Source organism: Labrus mixtus, chromosome 20 (assembly GCF_963584025.1).
Source record: "Labrus mixtus chromosome 20, fLabMix1.1, whole genome shotgun sequence".
Classification (NCBI taxonomy): Eukaryota; Metazoa; Chordata; class Actinopteri; order Labriformes; family Labridae; genus Labrus; species Labrus mixtus.
This window is the reverse complement of record NC_083631.1, coordinates 11,998,230-12,019,525: the sequence shown is the minus strand read 5'-3', so window position 1 is coordinate 12,019,525 and position 21,296 is coordinate 11,998,230. Positions and strand designations below refer to the sequence as shown.

The window sequence follows — 21,296 nt, the reverse complement described above, 5'->3', positions numbered from 1 at the left end:
GGCAAACAAGCTTGTTTACACAACCTTCCTCCTAGCTGTTTCTGATGGGTTGAACAGTACACAAGTAGCATTTCTCTGAACGGCATTCCCCCCCCCCCAAAATGACTGTTGAGTCATAACTTTTTATTAATTTGTTCCTTTTGAATCTCCAGACTGCGAGTAGAAGTTTAGGCCAGAGTTGAATGACAGCAGGTTAAGGATCAAAGGTACATAACACAAACTGAATTTAAAAAAAGGTTGTAGTTATACTTTGGGATTTTATAAAACACAGTGATTTGACTATCAACTAAATTTAGAGGAGGAATGATGACACTTTGACCTGAAGAGGATCATTTGTGGTAAATCTAAAGGTTTCACTGATCATTTGCTAAGCCCTGCAACCTTTTGTAACTTATCTTGAACACTTTGTTCCTGCACGGCTCATGAGTAAAAAAAAAAAAAAAAAAAAAAGTCAGAATTGTGTTTAATGAAGCAGAGGGTTACAACTTGGATATGCAATCTAAAATGACACTTGTCTCTAGGAGATGTTAGCAGCATTAGCTCACTCATTAAGTTACTGTTAGCCAGTAGTAACTTGGTTAAAAATGCTGTTTATTTCTAATTTTCCAGAGTTCCCACATTTTGAAAGATGTGAAAGACTTTTTAATGTGATAGAAACTATATTTAAAGACTGAGGCAAAAGTTAGCATGGATGTGCTCATTGGCCCTGGAATTCAATTTTGGTTATTACAAATGCAAGATAGCTAGTTAGCAGGGGATGCTAACAACTGATGCTTCTAAAGACTATATTAACCCACTATTTAACCCTTTAATTATACTTTTGCTCTTTTGATTCTGGTTAAAAAAAAAAAAAAAACTTGTGAAATTCCAAATTCCTCTCTTTAAGCGATACTTTGAGGTGTAGAGATATCCTGAATTTATTGGGCTGGCTGTGCTTGATTACAATTCCTAAACTGATCTAAGGTCGGTTAGCAAATGGTCAATTCTACTTTTTCTACTTGTTCAAAATCAAAAACACAATCCAAGATAAGAAACACCCCCAACAGACTCAAACGTAGTACATCATGATTATTTAAAAACATGTGGATGTCAGATTGTGATAGAAGAGAGAATAGAGGGTGTCCTGAAATTGTATTTTTTTCTTCTAACCTCTTCTGTCTTACCAGCAGTGTAGATATAGTACAATTACAAGGCACAAGGAAGCCTGAGAAGGAGGCAAAGAAAGGAAAGGACACGTCTGAATGAACTTCTTTTCGAGAACTGGACGAACAGCGCCACCCTCCTCTACACGATCTCATCATTGATCCACTCATAAATATGTGCCATATTTTCTCTTGCAACACGTACAAGACAAAACTACATGAAGCGTACTTAAATGATGATGAAGTTATTATGCTTTCCTTCCTTTACATTTGTGAAACATATTGTATAAAGGAGAATCTTTGTTGATCAAAAGTCAAGGCTACTAGTGTTACTATAGAGTGCTGATGCTGCAGTCTGTTACTACGTGGATGTATGAATATTTATGTGAGAAACAAGAATAATTTGATCAACTGTTACAGGTACTTTATATATATAAAAAAAACATTTACAAGCATGGCCTTCATTGTTTGTTTTTTATACATTCAAAACAGATATGACCCTTTAGAGACAGATCTTATTCGGACCACAGTAAGGCAGCACTGATCTGATACAGCGATCTTCAAGAGCTGCTGGAAAGTAGATTTTGTTCAAAGAGGAAATGGTTTTTGGGGAGTTTTGAGAGCTTCTCTCCAGAAGGAGGACTCATAATAGTTACTGTAAGTAAGGTTTATTTACTCTAGCCCAAATGGGCGTCTTGAAGGTTAATGTTACAGAGTGATAATTCTAGCTTGGGTGATAACAGTTAACTAACCAGTGCATCAAAAAGGTGTCAGCCTTTCAGAGCTTTGGTAAATCTTCAGTCCCCCTGTATAGACACAAATGCTTTAGGCAAATCCTGCCTAAATTTGAAACGAGTCATGGTGTTGTGGGTCAAAGCAGCATCTCAAACCTTTACCTGATACACCGCTAAAGCAACACAAACGATCCCATCATAACACTCGTGCCAATATGATTGCTGAGCTTAAGCTAAATATTGAATAGAGTTCTTCTATTGTGTATTTTGGAAATAAAAATCAAATACTAAGGCCAGAAAATACAGGTTTTAGCCTTGTTAACATTATATTAAGAATACTGTTATAGCATGAAGAACAGACTAGATGCATAAAACCAGAAAATCTTTAATTTCTCCCAATCAGAACAGTGAGATCTGCATTGGTATTGTTCACAGTCCTACCAGCAAACACCATTGTCCTTCTTTATGTCCAGTCTGAGCAAAGGAGTTAACATTTCCTTATATCATGGGGAGAAAAATAAATCTCTTACATGTTAACTATTAGTTACAGCTGTAGTTATTGTTTGTGAAGAAAGCGTGGACTGATTGGTTATATCTTTGTCTTCATCTTCATGTTTTGTTCTGTTTCAAGATTGTATTAGGGAGAAGACCTCGTGATTCATTTGAGCCATGAGACCCCCCCCCCCCCCCCCCCCCCCCCAATCATAACATTCATAACAATAGTACATCAACACAATTAATGTGTATTTCCTAAACTATTGGTTGGTGAATGATGGTGGGAAATGGATTAGAAAATAGTTGTTTCTAAACATTCCAAAAATTATTTAGCATAGAAATATTATTTAGTATTTATATAAGTATATAAGTATTTTGTTACTTTAAAAAGCTGTTAGTTGTGAGGGATGCTGGCAAGGCATTAATGTCGCTGTAGGTGCTGCTCTCCATGGTGCTGAATTAACATTAGTGCTGACGTCACATCTAGCTCAGTAGGCCCAGTTCCCCCTTACCATGCAGTGGCATGGTTGTCCCTCCTCCCCAGTTCCCCGCTCACCTGTATGCCCACTGCCAAAGGCCTAGCTCGACCTGAACACGGTTACGTCATCACTATACTTGTAGCACCCTGGTAGTACCGCCGGAACCGCGCTCAGGGGCATTATTTTCCATAGAGGATACATAATATATGTTGTTTGCATAATAGTTGAAATTATTTCTTCAGCGCTTCGAGATCCTATCATCACTATTTAATGCAAAAGAGACAATAAAAGCAAATAATGTTCATTTATCATTTTGATAAGGCAGCTTGATTTATTCAACTCATGAGCTGAGTAACATGAATGAAATCACTTCACCCTCAAACTTCCCGTCGCTGTCAAATTGCTGCCACAGGTTGAGCGACACGGCCAATTTCTCAAATGGAGAGCAACAAAGAGAACTTGACTTCAACTTTATTGACTGTGTGACTTGTTTTGAGTCATTCTGTTCAGATATGGCCCTCTTACAATCCTGGATTTCTCGATTACGAAAGACGTGGATCGATTATACGTCATGCCCACGTTGCGTACCCGGGCTTGTGCTCGTGCATGAGCGGCTGTACCATGCCGAAGCACACCTCTCCCAACCGTGCCAGGGCCAATGAAGTGTACCGTGCTTGAGCATGGGATGGAGCACTCACACTAGTCAAACGAACTGGACTTAATGGTACGGGTTAGTGTGAGTGCGCATGGAATAAAGTTAATCATGACATTTCTTCTTAACGGTATCGATTTAGGTAAACACAGCATTAACCACACAAACTATTTTATGTAAGAATGTAATCTTAATTCATCATTCTATAAAAAATGCAGTCATAAATGGATTACTGTTTTACATAAATACTATTTTAACATGAGTGATAGGCTACATGTTTCAGAGTATTCAGAGTATCTGTTAATACATCATGAGCACACTAACTGAGTCATTTTACATTCAGATTTCTAACTGTAATGGGCATAGGCCTGTTTATGGATTCATGTAATCTGGCATCTCAGATTATAACAGTTCATCCTACTGCTCGACACGGAATTAAATAACATGGATTCACTTAATAGGAGCTACATAGTATTATAGACATAGCTTAAAGAGAACGCATAACTGTGAGTACAGTGACACTGAATACTCGAATTGTAATATTATTCACACTGATGACAGAACTGTATTCTGCAAATTGTCTCATCTGCTGTTGACTGTTGACTTCAGTGTTAGTCCTGCTCTTCTGTGTAAGATGTAGGTTTATATTGAAATTCTCATTATGATGTTTTTTTTACTGTTTAGTTTGCTCTTTGTCTCAGAAGCTTTTTATCACTGCGACAGTTCAGATGCATTGGGACAGTTGGAGCGTTAGGGGCGCTGTCCGTGGTGCTGAAACAGAAAACTGGGCTATTTACCAAAGTAGAAGGTGTATTTTTTTCATGAATCTGATTGCTGAAGTAAGGAGAATAAATGGAGATCAATCAAACAAATATATTCTGATCATATGTTTGAATACAACACAGCGCGGATGTGTTTATACGAGCTCCTCACGTGATGAAAGCAGCGAAGTTAAAAAAAAAAAAGTGCATGTTTAAGCTGCATCATTAATTGTCAAAATTCAAGTCGACTGTGTTTCACTATTGTCAATCATGCCACGTGAGTGTTTTCGCACGGCAGAGAACGGTGCTTCTAAACGGCACGTGAGCGAGTGATGCCATCCCCGTCGGTACGTTTCCGCTCGGATCAGCCAATCAGAGCAAGGTGTTGTGCGGCTTATAAACCCATCTGCTGCCGAGCCTTTCCGCTGTCCCCGCTGTCCTATGAATCGTTGACCCGAGCAGCATCCCCGGATCTCCCGAAACAGTGAAGATGGCGGCCCGGGTAAGACATCAGTTTATTCCAAAATATCAAAAATACTTTCGTGATTATTATCTGGGGAATTTGTGGAAGCAAACCCAGGGTGTTAAATGTCTGGAAAGCAATTTCTCCCCTAAAATGTAAGCAGCCCTGGTACCGTAACCGTCTGAATGTCAACGCGCCAGCAAAATATAGAGTTTACTTCACATGATGTTGCAGCCTTTAACCCTGGCATGTGCCAAAAAAGACTCATTTTTACCAATATTTCATAATAGCTTTAATACCGGATCCCACCAGTCTGCCAAACGCTGCCATCTCTGGGAGTATCGCTGCTTAATCCTGGGCTCTGCTTGTCCTTGAGCTGCGTAAAGAGCGGCCACACGGAGACGCTTTTACGAGCTCTGTATGCAAAATAACGGAGCGTACGTTTTTGTGGGGAAAAAGCAAAGCCAGCATCAAAATCGTGTACAATCAACACAACATCGAGCAGTGTTAGCATGCATTCGATGATTTATCGGTCAAAACAACATGGTTTAGCTTTAGCCTCCTCTCTGCAGTCTGTTGAGCGCTGTTTGCAGTGTGAGGCAGCAGAGCAGTGCATTGCTGACTACTGGGCTGTGTGAACATTTTTTTTATTTGAATGGCTGTGTTGAACCTGTCGATGTTTACAGTAGGGGAAATGTCTGGTGCCAGTGTCAACCTGCTCTGATGTCTGTTATCACTTTTATCACAAGTCTTGTAATGCAGAGGGATGTGGTTTAATGTACTAGTGTAAGGTCCTTATTTAGTCTGTATATGCCATCATAATTGGCTCCTGTGTGGTTTTTTTTAACTGTTATTATTAGTATGTGTTTTTTTGTTTGTGTCTTATTTGGTGCATCTTAGAAGTAGAGTCCACCAAATGCAAATATACCAAGGCACATAATAATTAAGGGTTGGGCAACACAGCCACTGCATTTGCTGCAGCATGTACATTTCTATTCCTGGTTGAGGTTGGTTTGCAGTAAATTAAGGTTCTTTCTTTGTCCATGTAGGGATCCTATTTGTCAGTTATTGGGACCTATAGTGCAAAGGTGCCAGTACTGCGTAGATGCGTATGACGCCTGAAAGGAATGCTTTGGGCAGAGTGGACGACAGCAAGACCGTGTCAATCTCATGTCAGTGGGCTGAACATGAAGCTTCAGCTTATCTTAGCACAAAGAAACACTCACTCTGTAAGGTGACGATGTCTGCCAAAAAACAACTCTTTAGCTAAGTAATTAAAACGTAATATCAAGTTTATTGAACCCACGTAAAATGATTAATCATTCCTTTATAGGGGTTTTGCACATAAATGTGTGTTGGGGTGATGCAGTGACTTCCTGGAAATTCTGCTGTTTTTCTTGTGCAATTTTTTTAGAGGCAAATATTGTGTTGCACATTGAACAGAGGATGTTGCTTCGACACTTGAGCTTCTGGCGTTTCTGCCAAGCTAAGCTAACGAGCCATTGGTTGTAGCATCAGATAAGATTGGTGAACATACAGTCACAAGTGTTATCTTCTTCTTCTCTTGCTCTTCTTAGAGTAAATGAGTCAGGTCAGGGAGTGGACCGTAGCTCTTACAGTCATGATTTGTCATTCATTTGCATCTTTCATATATGTCTTCTGTTTTTCAAATGATTTGTGTGTCTCTTTTGGCCTGCGGTGTTAATAAACACCCTGTGTGACATCATAGTGTAGGCATAATGCAAAGTCATGATGCAAGTTGCCAATAGCTGTAGCATTACACAGCAAGATTGTGTGATTGTGCTAATGCCGTTCTGCAGAGAGTGAACATAAATAAGGCACTCTATGTTTGTGATCTTAGAGTCAGTATTATTCAGAGTGTTCTTAACTTTGAGCAAGGCATGAATAACAGTTAATGCAGAGGTGCCGCTCCAGGGTTAATAAATGGCACGAGATGGACACTCTGGGCTGCTTTGTGTATTGTTCTATATCAAATGAACTGGTACATTACATCTACAAAGAAAACACTCAATCTGTCTGCAGAAACATCGGCATGAAGCTGCAGGGAAGTGCTGACCTGTGAGAGTCTAATTTTACTGCAGAGCCCAGACAGGCAGTATTTTGTTAAACAGTCTGCCCACTGCTGGATCTGAACAATCTGACATTTTGCTGATTAATGGACGAAGCAAAATACCTGAGGGCGCTCAGTCAATGCTGCTTTTAGTGACGACATGTCATTTATTCAGCAGTTTTTTTTACATGAGTAAATCATTTGTGCATTTGTTTCTTCGTTTGTTATTTGTTAAATACATAAACTCAGTACGTCTACTCTTATAAAAAAAAACAACCGTGGCGGCTGGCCGAGGTATTTTCTCTGATGTTTGACACAATTCTACAATCAATGTAGCAAACGCTTTTATCCAAAGCGACGTACATCAGAGAGTAAGTATAACACAAGCAAGGATCTAGAGAGAAACATCAAACAGCTTTAAGTCCGATCGGACACACAGGTGCTGACAGACAGTGCACATGGACATCGACAGCTGTTCTAATTAGCATCAAAACCATCCCACTCATCAAAATGAACATCATTGTGCGTAGGTGTTCATTAAAAAGCTGGATCTTTAGCTTTTTCTTAAAGGTGCAAAGGGACTCTGCGGATCGAATAGTGTTTTGAAGTTCTTCAGAGAGGGAGTGTAGACCTGGATGAGAGAGTTTAGGTAAGGAGGAGCTGTTTTGGTAGACGACAATGTCGGAACACTGGTAGACATATTCATTTTTGGGCAAGGGCCCCTGCAGACTCTAGTCACCACTGTGACTGCGTTAAGTGAAATCCACCTGTTAACTTTAGGGTTTGTGAAGAAGGATGCTATTGTGATTATTTTTCTTTTTTAAATACGACATCAACCCAACAAACAAGAAGGAGCATATAAGGACATTAATAGAGTTTTACAATATCAGTTGGAATATACATTTTTCTAATATAATATATAATTGTCACAAATATAAAACGAAAATGAAAAATTGGACAAATTACAAATTTGGACAACATTTTGTAAAAGACTATTATTTATTAAAAATAAGTATAAATATTTTTTTTAAACAAACATTTCATTGTATGCTAGTTTATTTCTGTTGTCTATATACAGCATGTACTGTATTTCAGACCCATAGGTCCATATCATCATAAAAAACTAAAAAGCACAAGAAATATAAATACAAGAGTTAAACTATGGGATTAAATTACTACTGTTCACAATTTGTCAGTACGTTAAATACAAAGAGACATTTGCACCAGTGTTTTCAGAAACACAAGGATTACCTTGCACCACTTAGTGAGCTGATGAAGAGAAATTATGATTACGTTTTCTGAATCAATTATTATACATCTATACATTTCTCAATACAGAATCAAATGTGGAGACATTAGGTACTGGAATGTGATTTCTTTTTTTAGTTTTTCACGTTTCATTTATTACACATCCATCTTTAATAAGAAAGACATAATATGGAATTTAATTGAGGCCCTGTAGCGTGTGCTGGGAACATTTTCTGCAAATAAACACTAAACCTTCATCCATCACAACCCATGTGGCTCATTCCAAATTCAAGGTGACTGAAATAAATCAATGCATCCAGATTTTACATTTATATGTAAAACAGATAAATAAACCATATACATGGATGCCAAACTGCTGCATAGATTATTTAAGGAATGGATCTCATTTGTACACGTGTGCATGGAAAGAGGAGATGCAGTGATACACTCCCCCTCTTGGTCATGCAGCATGAGTCAAAAGAGACCAACGGCATGATGTTTCACACACACACACACACACACACACACACACACACACACACACACACACACACACACACACACACACACACACACACACACACACACACGCACACAAACACACCCTTCACCCCCTCTCGCCCAGCAGAGAATTCACTGTTGCTGGGCATACTGCAGCTTGTCAGAAGCTGTTAGGGCAAAGCGGACAGCTCCACAACATGACAACAACATGAACTCAACATCAGTTCAAAGAGAAAGTTTGTCACAAAAGGTCAAAAATCTTCTAGTCTCAGTATATTGCTAATTCAGGTTTGAGGCCACACTGTTTAGTAAATCAGCGCCACAATTCCCCCTTCAAAGCAGGTGATGACAGTCAGCCTGTTTGTCAAATGTTTTCATGAATTGTTCATGGCTTCATAGTGATACTGCCTAGAAAGCTTTCAATAGATGAAGAGGAAAATGTGTTTTGTCTCTGATTATGGTCAAACCTCTGGCACTGGCTTTCTGTTTCTGACCTCATGTAATCATCTCCAATGCCTGAATAAGAAACACTCCTTGGCTGGGCTGTTTCCTACTTTATCCATGGTAATGTCACCACTTTTCCAGTTCTGAAGTTATTTTGTCATTTTGACAAAGAGGCTTTGTTAAACTTCACACTACCTGGTTAGTTAAAGGAGCAATATGTTAACTCTGACACATAGTGTTTAGAATGGGTACTGCAATCCAAATTCTAAACATTGGAGAGAGCGATTTCCACCCGCCCCCCTGCCCCCCTGCCCCCCTGCCCTCCTCCTCCCTAGAGTTGAGGTGCACGGTGGTTGTCATTTCATGGACACAGTAGCTTCAGTGTTTGGCCAGCTCTTCATCATCGTTAAAGTAAACCTTTCTGCATCTCAACCTCTCTCCATTTTTCAAAAGCATCTCTGATATATATCCTAGTTTTACCCTGTTTCTTGTCGTGGAGCTTATTGGAAAAATGCTGAGGCTTTTTAGATCAGGTAGCATAAATTATATCTGAACCAGTTTGCTTGCCCACTACAATCGCTGCCATACCCGTTGGTTTTCTGTTTATATATTAAGGTCATTTTATGATTTCAGTCGGGAGATATCTTACATATTGCTCCTTTAAAGCTGATGCCAACATTGACTGTTCACTGTTGTTCAATAACATTTATTTTAAAATCAAGCAAACTTCCTGACCTTGATGTTGATGTAACAACTTCTGCTATCTGAGAACACTCCAACCCCATTACATTCACATTATGGCTATGATGATTACAGTATACATTTTGGTAATTGAAATACTCATAACCTACCGAAGTGGGTTATCTACTGTATGTGTTTATCTACCTTTAGGGTGTAACGTTGCATGTAAGTGATTTCTGTGTCCATCTGAAACAGAGGCTTACCCAGTTTGATGAGACATTAATGGATTATTGATCTGCTGGCCTAAATGGTTCAATTGACTTTAGGATTGACCAGGGATTTTCTGTCTTTGCCTTAAGAGCCATGTTCCCTTAAGGTCAGGGTGGAGGAAGATGGGTCAGTCAGACACTTGGGTGGACTCTTGCTGTGGTGGAGATTGAACGGGTGACCTTTTGACTCACTGGCCATCTGGCCCGTCATAAAGCTGCTGGATACATAAACCCCAGATGAATGCAAGTGGAAATGACAAATGTTCAGCTATAACTTGGACCATGCTTACCTGAAACATATCAACCTGATTATGCTGTTATTATGGGAAACTGTGATGTAAAAAAAAATATTGCTCCTCTATATTAAATGAAAATCTCTTTTCTGTTTGGTCCTATTGAAGCATTTTATCCCACACAAGAACAATCTTGGAACACAAACATTTTGTGTGGCCGCCTCAAGTGAAGTGTGGACACTAAAAGAGTTCCCATGGCAATGGCCAAATACTTAGTGTGTTGTAGATTTCAAACAAGAGAATGATGGGTAATAATGTGTGTGTAAATGTCATTTGAGGGTTTTTTTTAGCCTTAAGTTGAAGCATCATGCTGAACCTCTGGCAGGTTATTTGAGTATAAATTGAAATTCAGAAGGTGATTTTTGTTTCACAGGGACAAACTGATTGATGTGATTGTGACAAAATCAATAAAGAGAGCTTAGGTGGGAATGTTGACAAGAAACAAAAGATAAAAAAGACGCCTTCTTGTGTGATGAAACGAGTATGTGGGCCATAAAGATGGCAGCTCTGCTGATGTGTGTGTCTCTCTTTCTCCACTCCTCCATTGTGTCTTTCTCTCTCTTCTTCAATTAAATGAACACTTCACAAACTGCATTCCACTCCTCTCAGCCATCTTTCGCTCAGCAGCTATTCATCAGGAACCTGTTATTTGTTTGTATGCTTCTGTTGCAGCGCCCAAACCCAAATTAAAAGGGCAGGAGACTGCGTCGGCGAGGTCGGGGTGTAGACTGCCTCTGTTGTGCTCGGCAAATGACAAAACAAGCCCCTCCCTCCAAACGAAACAGTTCAGCTTCAGTCACCATTGATCTCCTTTTACAGTTTTGTATTTTCCTTTCTCTCTTTCATCATTATCAACAAATAGCACAGAAAATAAACTCTTCTCTTATTGTGTCCTACATTTAACCAGTTGCATAATAATTGAGATTATTCTTTGTCTGTCTCATAGCAACCCTGTCTATGATCTTAAAATATTAACTTTGGTGTTGCAATGACATGGATTTAATGAGCAGGATCATATCTTTGTTCCCATTGCTCAATATTTCTCACCTCTGTCCTCTGATTAAGGATGGTCATTACTGTATATTAAAATTGCCATCTGCTGATTTAGGTCTATGGATTTATTTGCCCTTGACATTTACATCCAACAGTTTTGAGAAAGACAGTTTACATCTCTTTACAAATGAAAATATCAAAATGAGCAGAATAGATTTTTAACTTCAACTGCATTTGGAGCGTCCATCTTTCATTGAAGAACACAGAGTGGAGGGAAACTGCTTTTTAAATGTTCACCCAGCACAAGGGATGGACAAGATTTGAACTAATAATATTAACTTTATTTATATAGCACCTTTAAAAACACAGGTTTATTAAGTGCTATGACATACACGCAAACGCAAACAACGCATAAGAACGCAAACAAATGAACCAAAACAACATAAAAAAAAGACAAATACAACACAAGAACCGACCGCAAAGGAACCCAAACAACAAAATACCAGACCAATGTAACTAAATCAACAACATAAGAACCGATGTAAGCTGTTGTAACAGAACTGGTGTCAGCATATGAACTGTTCTGAGGTGACAGATAAATTATCATCAGTGTTAACTGCGTGATTTAGGAGAGCTAATGTTAGCTAGCTTTGGCTAATCTGCTCCTTCTGGAAAGCTAATTTGAAACATTAAGTTCATGATCAGTTCTGACCTGCTCTGAGGTTTGCTTCATTTAAAATAGCCAGTGCAGATTTGTTGTGTTCCACTTTGGGCATCTTATTGATTAAACAAAGTGAAACAATGTAAGTTATTCCTCCACAGTAGTCCTCTCTCTTTGTGCACACGATCTGCTGATATGAAGAAATGCTCAGTCTCACATTACTTATACACATTGTGGCTTTTAGTGGAACTTTGTTTCTGTTATATCATATACGAATTAAAATGCTTTATGGGAAGAAGGAAAATGCATATGTTCTTGTTAAACGGTGACACAGTATGAGCAGTTTTCACTTCAGTTGTTTATTTGGCCTCTAAAACTGCACATTGATTTTTACGGTAGAATTCTTTAGGGTATTTATTCTTTAATATTTGTGTATTTATAAATTCATTAAGAGATAGATATTATATTAATTAGAAAAAAAAATCTTTCATTGACCATTTTATACAAATGACATACTTTGTCATTCAATATATCAATTGATTTCACTGTTATTTGAATAAAAACTAGCCTAATAAAAAACTTCCTATTGCAGTTTTTTTTATGCATAATATATCTTTTTTGGATAATATTTACGAATTCATGAACATTATAACCAGTCAGTTATTTATAATTGGTGTAAATCATTAACATGAACACCTATTGCTTCACATTTGCGCAACAAGCTAACGTCAGATGTTGTATTATTGTCTCATCATTATGGGCTACTAGTACTTTTACGTAAGGTGAAGGGTTTTGGTTCTCCGGTTGCAGGTCAAATTTTTATTGAAGGTTCTTGGCAAGAATGTCCTCACACAGTAATGCTAAAAATATGCTAGCTAATGGAAAATGTTTTGCAGCAGCCTCTTTTATTCCCTTTCTGTGTTCGGGCAAAAATTAATGATAATGGTACCTGCATGCCAGTAGGTGTGTTTCCAAGAATATGTGTTGAAAGTGTGTGTGTGTGTGTACATGTGCGTGTGTGTACATGTGCGTGTGTGTACATGTGCGTGTGTGTACATGTGCGTGTGCTTGTGTATATGCGTGTGTGTACATGTGCGTGTGCTTGTGTATATGCGTGTGTGTACATGTGCGTGTGCTTGTGTATATGCGTGTGTGTGGGAAAGAGAGAGTCAGAGAGTAATGGTTAATCCCCGGCTGCCTCGATGCTGGGCCTTCCTCTGTGAGCTCTGAGCTGGAGCTATATTTAGAGAGCCTTCCTCTGCTGTGGGGCAGCCTACACAACAACAAACTTACACACATTAACACACACACACACTGAGCGGATAAATGGACGGATAACGTGCACGCCAGCAAATACTCAGATGCACACATACACACAGTGTTTCTGTGAGTCTGTCTTTGTGTGAGCCTCTGTGTGTGTGTGTGTGTGTGTGTGTGTGTGTGTGTGTGTGTGTGTGTGTGTGTGTGTGTGTGTGTGTGTGTGTGTGTGTGTTCACTGCAGACAGGAGCAACCTTCAGAGAGAGTGGGGGTGTGTCTGACTTTGTTGTTAGTCACTTATGTATTGTGGAAGTGAAAGACGTTGGCTTAGGGGATGCTGTCCCAATTTCTTTAATTTGGAAGAGTTTATCAGGGAACTACACTGATGGTGTTACTTTGGACTGTTGAGTTGCACTACACTGTAATTTTGGGTTAAATCGTTTATTTAACATTTTGGTCAACACCCTTATTAGCACTTTTGCCAGAAGCTAGATTAAGTAACGCTATCACTGTCATGTTTGTATGTTAAACATGAGCTCATAGCTAGCAGCTGGTTAGCTGAGCTAAGCAGAAAGGGGGGGGGATGCTAGCTTGCTGTCCAAACGTGACCTTTTTCACCTTCTAGCTTCTCAAAAGAAACCGATTAACACATTATACCTGGTCTGTTCTGGCAGAGTAAAAAATAAAACACCTGAGGGTCGCATTACTAGGTTATACATGTCGTCAGGTCACTATAATCAGCCCAGCCACCACCTTTTATGGAAGCTTTTTAAAGTCCATTTCCTAATTCACTGTTGGCACACCTGGCATGTGTGCAGGAGAATCTGTGGATTTCGGCCAGCACAGGCACCAGGTGTCTTTTGCTGTGTTGGTGTTTGAAAAGCGTGGAAACACTCGTGTTTTAAAGAGCACTTGCTTGAATATGTTGACCTCTGAAGGACACCGTTGACTGCTCTCTATAGCTGTTCACTTCCCACTTGGGTGGTTTTGCAACAAAAAAAATGTAAGTACAGAAAAGAAAAGGCATTCTGTGGTACGCATGAATTGGTTACATACCCAAATTAGCTTCAGAGCTTAACACGGCTGATCATATGAGTGTATCTAATGGTGCATGTAAATAAAAACACACCACCCAAGTTTAAACAATAAATAGACTACACATACACTATTCTTCTTATCACTCAAAGCGCTTCTACTCTACATGTTACAATCACCCTTTCAGACCACGTAGTGCCATGCAGGGCCAATAATCTGTTAATCATTCACACATAGTCTTTACCCTTGGGAGCAATTTGGGGTCAGTATCTTTCTTGGTATCATGCCAATGGGTGACCCGCTGTACCTCTGAGCAACAGCCACCTCCAAGATGCTTATAGTTTACACAAAATGAGTAGTTCTTCAAGCCAAGAAAGGATCTAAATACCTATTTCTGTGTTAAACGTTATCATGATGTTCAAAAATCAAAACTGGTTTTAAAATGATTCTCTGATTAAGTTAAATGAAGAGCCCTTGATAATAGACACTTAGATATCAAATGAATACAAAATGAAAACCCCACCACTCCCTGTGTAAAATATTGGCAGCCCACCCCACGCACCGAAACCTTCTTGATTTAATACCATCTTCAACAGAAGGCTGCCAATGAATTACTTAGTGTGATTTATTTAAATTGAAAAGTGAGTTGCTCTTATAGGCGGCTTGTTCATTTTCATAATGTGCTCTGTGAGGGCAGATGGCGAATGTTGAACGTGTCGCTGCTGGATTAGAAGGCCAAAAAGGAACTGATGAGAGTTTTTTTTGAGTTTTTCCTTTCAGTTATTGTTGTTTGACTTTCTATGATCTACATCAAACATGTCAGTATCTGTAATAGTACGCCTTAAGCCCTGTTTCTGTGTTAAATATTTTGGAGAAATTGTAAGATTACGGAATTTTTAAAGCTTGAGAATGCAGAATTGAGAAAATTAACTGCTGCACTAAGCTCATTTCCATTCACACGGATGGAAAAGTCTGGCAACAGTGCTATCAAATTGATTTGCAGGGGAGCGAATGCAACACAATTGTTTGGCAATACTTTTTCTGTTATTGTGTGGCAATATCACCTAACCGAACTGAGCCTTGAGGCCCAGATTGATCGGTGAAACACATTTATCCCTAAGTGATCAAATTCAGCTGGAGCTTTACATCTTGTACACAAACACACCTCACATACACACACACACATGGTTGAATGAAATGTGATACCCAATTACAATCAGCGCAAAATGTCTTCTAACTGCCTCACCATCCATTGATGCAGTGTTGTACAAGCACGATGAATTAAATCCTCTTTAGATGAAGGTAATTTTGTTCAGGGTTTTGTTGATGCTGTTTTTGTGGAGGCGACGTTTTCAACAGTGCGATCCTTTTGGAGGATGCATGTGGTTTGGGGTACTTTTGATCTTCAATGCATATTACTGAGAGTGAAATAATGTTAAGTCCAATCCATGTCATAAAAGATAGATAGATAGAGCATTATAACCATTATTTTTAATGAAACATGCTAAATGTATTACAGTGTATATACAATCGAAATGTAAAAAGGGGAATCAAATAGCTCAATTCAAATTCAAGTTTGCTTTTTTTACATGTTATTTCTCAAGAGCACTTCATAATGAAACTCAACAATAAGCTAATCAAATATGTCTGGAATTCTATGGCATTGTGAGGTTGAGATGGGCTAAGGTGTTATCACCAGCTACTTGCTAACTCTTTGTGTCAGCGTGTCTGCAGGAAGTGAGGTTGATCACTGCGGTGGTGGTCCACAGGCTGTTTGGTAGTTGACACATTGTATGAATTTGAAACCCCCTTTCTACATACTACAATCGGACTTAGCATGCAGTATGTACTGCATACTACGTTCAAAAGTTGTATGTAATATGACTGTTGGTCGGTGGTATTTTTACAGTATGCCTGCCAAGCTGGTTTCCAGTCCTGGAATGTGGAATTAAACAACGGCACAGCTGACTGCAAACACTGCTACAGTGTAGCATTCACTTACGATCTGAAAAAGCTGATTAGTGATTTCTTTATGATTCTTATGAATTTGAGAATCTAAAAATATAATTGGTGGTATCTTTGTGTGGTCCAGCCCGAATGTGATTTTTTTCCCCTGTTAAGCTGGCCGTTGCTGTCTGTCATTTCGATCTCTGACCTGGTGCTTTGAATTGTGCGAGGAAGACTGGTCTGAGGCAGGCTGTAGATTTTTCCCAAATCAGTACACATCTGGGTATATTTTCTGCATTCTGCGGATCTCATATTTGTTTGCAATATTGCATACTGCATTATTGCCATCCAGTATGTCCTACTATAGTAGGCGGTTTCAAAAACAGCCATTGGACTTCACCCATTGCTTTTTAGGCACAAGTTTGACATTATGGCTGATCTCGACTAAAAGTTTGATTTGCATTGTATGCTGCTTTACTGATTGACAGATCTATTCACTCAAGTAAGACTATAAGATACAGAATGAATTGAGCCCATAAACTCATGAGGAAAATTATTAATAAGTTCATGAATCCAGTGTGAATGGTCACTTTGTCTTCTTCTTTCAAACAATCAAACTTCTTTTTGGAACCAGTGGTTCCCCTACTGGTCATTAGAGAGAATTAAGAGTTACCAAGAGAAACCAAGAGACTGTTTACTTCTCCTGTTCACTATAGTTTATAGTATGTGTGAGAACAGTTGTGTGCTAGGATATAAAATACCTTAAACACAATAATAAGCCCTTGGAACTGAGGAGCTGTAAAGAGTTAGCTATAGTTCTTTGTGTGTTCATCACTACAAATGTTCCGTGTTAAGAGATTGCTTTAAATATTAAAACAAAAAAAGTCCTGGAACATTGGATATATTTACTATTTGATTAAAAAAACAGAACATACTAAGGTCTTTACAAGTCATTTTGTAGTCCAGCTCACCAGAGAGCTACAGATACCATGCTATCCTCGGCTCTGATGCTGCAGCCGCATCTTCACCATCGATTGCAGACATCTGAACAGATACACCCCCCTGAGGCACAACAGGATGAATAATTTAATGGGATGGTCTAGAATAAGATGAATACTGAGAGAGTGGGAGGGAGAGGTGACACTGGAAGTGGCTATTTCGCCTTTTGATTTTGCAGATTTATGTTTAAAAAATCAACGGAGAGAAAATGAATGCGCTTAATGGTGTGGTGTTTTCTCTTCAACAGAGAGTAACATGGTTTCCAACCTTGGGAACTCACGATTATAGTCAACAGACAGGAGGTGCAGAGAGCGCTGGTCGATATAACCCACTGAACTGAAAGAGTTGTTGGAGTTGATGTTTTGTGAGCAGGGAGTCTCTGAGCGAAAGTGCTGAAAATACAGCTTTTCTGAGCACACATAACTTTAGCTAACAGTAAGTATGAAAGGATTGCTACACAAGAGCATCCTTGAAAGAAATAAAAGCAAATGTGACCTTGAAGCACCTCAAAGGAACACATGTTCTCATAACAGCAATCCAGACCAAACACAGATGGATGTTGAAGTACTTTGTCAAAGTATAGCAAACAAATAACACTTTTTATCATCTTTTCAGAAAAGCTACTGTCAAGGCACATTTTCTTCAAAGGAGAAAGACGGTTTGAGATACTATATATCTCTAACCTTAACAAAGTAAAGAAAGAAAGGTAGAAAGTTGGAATGAAGCCGGGTTAAAAAACTGGTTGATTTATTGAAAGACAGATAATCCCAATACTGCACAATCCTCTTGAGTATTTCAGCAATTTATTCTTAATCTTTGTTAGGGTCTCTTTTATAAGGCATAAATCTAAATACAATATATTCGCTAAGTATCTGGCTAATCTTCCAGGTTTTTGCTTGTGCTGGATCAGGACAAGTTGACAAGATACTAGTTGGGACTACAGGAAGTTACGAATACCACCAAAGAATGTTCAATCGACACGGATCACTCGATCTAAACAAAGGCAGGCTAGCTGTTTTAAGTCTCTATGCTATAAGCTAAGCTACCCAACGTCACTGTACTGTACACACATGAGAGTGGTATCAATCTTTGTGCTATTGTTTGTGGATATCTACAGTATGTACTATGTGAACCGAGTACCTTCAGGTATTCATGATACACGGATGCTCGGCATTTCTTTAATATTAAATAATAATGTTTTTCACCCTGTTCAGCTCCTGCAAGGATATTTTTGTATCTCTATGCTGGTACTCATGAGTAAAACGAGCTATCTTTAGGTCAAGGTTACTACATTTCTGCTCAGGAACTGTCAAACAGGGAACTCATGCAAGACAACTGATGTTAATACCATGTATTTTCTGCTGATATTGTCCCTAAAACTGTGATGTCTTGTCTGTTTGAGCATGTCAGGTAATGCTTGCAGACCCAGTCTCAGGCACAGTAATACAACATTAGACGAGCAATGAAAGCAGCGTTACTAGTTTGAATCACTGTCCTTATTGCACCTTATAGGGGAATTCAATTCTGTTGTTGCACAAATGACGGGCTTTGAAATTAATGTATCCATGGTTAACTGATTTATTCCATGAAATGTGATATCTAATTACAATATGGGCAAACCACAGTTAGAGTCCCCATTCCCAGTGTGGTCACACCAAGTCCATTTTTAGTCTCATCCATTAACAATTAGCATTCACTCATTTGACAACAGAATCACCAGATTTCATTCTCCTGTATTCATGTCTCTTACCACACTAAAACACTTGGTACTTTGGCTTTAATGTGGGAAAGAGATATATGCTTATGATTAACAAATCACAGTATGTTTGGCATTGCACTCTGAATATGGCTTCCAATCATTCCACTTTCAGATTTGGGGTTAAGTTTGCATCTTGAAAATTTCTGTTAACATTAGAATTGGGAAAAGAAAAGATAGAAGGTTCGGTGTCAAAAGAGACAATTTTGCTTATAAAATTTGAATTTTGGTTGGTTTTCAATCAATCCAAGGTAACCCCAACTCTGGTCTGCATGCAAAACAAACCATCCCAGGTAATCTCTCAATATGAGTGATAGCCTGGCCTGCACTGTCAAATCCATACATGTGAATGCATGTTGAATGCATCTGTCTTAAGCCAACAAAGCTTCCCAACTCAGCCTCAGCAGCTTGCTGCACTCAGTCGCCCTCCGTCTCAAATACTGTCTTCTGTGCTTCCTCTCTGCTTGCCTACGCTGGCGCCCGCAAGGTCGTAATATTTTTCAAGGTATGTATGGATACACACCAGTTAAACTTTCCAAACGAGCTGCCGTCTTCCTGGTCATGTGGAATGTATTTGCTGTTTCTACCCGCTGGCGTGCTGACTGTCTGTAGCTCACTGACTGAACATGGTTGTCTAGAGGATGTCCGTCACTGCTTTCAGCCCCCTGCTGTAGGCTGGATAGCTGGCTAGCACCTCAGGAAAAAGGCAATTATACATGTAGCAGCATCCCTAGAATATCTGGCACCATTGCAACCAGTAAATGAGCTGCAATGTAAAGTTGGTGTCATATTATGACTGAATGAAAATGCTTGTTAACATCCATTGATCGCCTCTCCTGTCACTGTGCAACTTAGAGCACACTTCATTTGATCCTGTAGGAGCTCCTCCTTTTTATTTAATTGGCAGGTTATACAGAATAAATCCAGGAAACAGTTTTATTGGCATCTAAGATGATACATATTAGATAAGGGTTAATATTCAGGGCATTAAGGGTAACACAAATATTAGTTTGGTGAAAATGTAACCCTGAGTGGCTGTTCAGGTCTATCTCTTTACCTTTGTTCATGTGGTGACAAAGGAGTGTGTCATCAGTGTAGAGGCATAGCAGTTACAAGGGATAACAGAAGCTGATACAGTATGAAAAATGAATTTGAACAGTCCTGATTGGCTTACTCTGGGTTTTAAATAAACCATGTTATAAAGCTTGATATTCAGTTTTCTAGGTTACCCAGTTGCTTTCTAGGTAACCTAGTTAAGATGCTGTTTTCGGTTAACCATGGAAAGCTTGTGTTTTTCAGTCCAAGTATTTTATGATGCTCTTGCTCTTTACTGCTCTCTCTTTCAGCTCTTTGGTTTTCTTGCCATGTCCTAGGTAAAGAAATGTTTCCCATATATCCATTACCACTAAAGGTTTTATCATGTTGTACCCTGTATTTATTTTGTTCATTTAGAGAGAATTGTTGTCAGTAAGTTTGAGTTAAAGATTTTTGAGAGAAAATGGTCAACGAGAAACAAGTGATTATATTTGATTGTTGCAAATGAATTTAGATTAGATAGAACTACACTGTGGACATTAATTATATTTAGGATACCTGCAACCACACTTAGACCTCTAAATTCCCCTTTATTTATGTGCAAGGAGCTTCTGGTAAAAATCAATTTTCTTATGAACAATGATAAAAAAAAAGATCTTTTGTTTTGTTAAGACAACTGTAGGTTGACCAGTTAAAATTAGATATGGTCCACAGACAACTGATTTATCAATGGATGTATTCTCAGTGTTCCTGGAATTTACATTGAAATGGAATCTTTAAAGCTGCAATATTAATATTACTTTTTGATTACAACAATGGATTAATTTACTGTGGTCATTTCAGAGGGGTTGTACACAGTGACATTTTCATAGAAAATGGTCACTTCACTGGGAATACTCCTTTACAGTAGCTTTGCAGACCTTTGCTGTTCTTTTGGCTCTTTGTTTTGATTTTATGACACTCAGCTTTACTGTTTTGGTTCATTTTCACGAGTCAAATGTAATCACTTAAATAATATCTAATCCATTATGTTTAATTTCAGAAAAACTCCAAAGTAGGTATTAATTAAACTAAGTCAGAATCTTGTTGCCTGCACTTTCAAGAAGCAAAGCAAGCATCCTGGGCACGAGAGAAAACAGTGATCTTATGAACACCAGACTGATGACATGGCATTACACTAGAGCTAGCTAGCTAAATTAGTTATTTTTGGATAAGGTCAATAATGTATTTTATTCAAATTACATGAGTTAGCATCATGGAACCTAGACTTGGCAAGCTACCTAAATTACATATAACCACTTGGATAGTGTTATGCCAATCAGCAGTGTTGATGAACATGTCAACTGAGGTTATCCAGCTAGCTGTAACTTTGATTCACA

The 21,296-nt window shown here is 38.7% G+C and overlaps 1 protein-coding gene across 3 annotated transcripts in view; it reads left to right on the top strand.

The window, feature by feature from the left end:
* The first annotated feature begins 4,613 nt into the window (after positions 1-4,613).
* Positions 4,614-21,296, top strand: part of LOC132953948 (vesicle-fusing ATPase) — a 36,003-nt gene continuing 19,320 nt past the window's right edge. Inside the window, exons 1-2 of one of the 3 annotated variants that reach the window (XM_061026337.1) lie at positions 4,653-4,765; positions 19,370-19,387. In XM_061026337.1, coding sequence (XP_060882320.1) covers positions 4,754-4,765; positions 19,370-19,387 — 30 coding nt within the window. In that variant the 5' untranslated portion in view covers positions 4,653-4,753. Of the gene's footprint in view, positions 4,766-19,369; positions 19,388-21,296 lie in introns of all 3 variants that reach the window. The other 2 variants (XM_061026338.1, XM_061026339.1) reach the window with 2 other exon arrangements.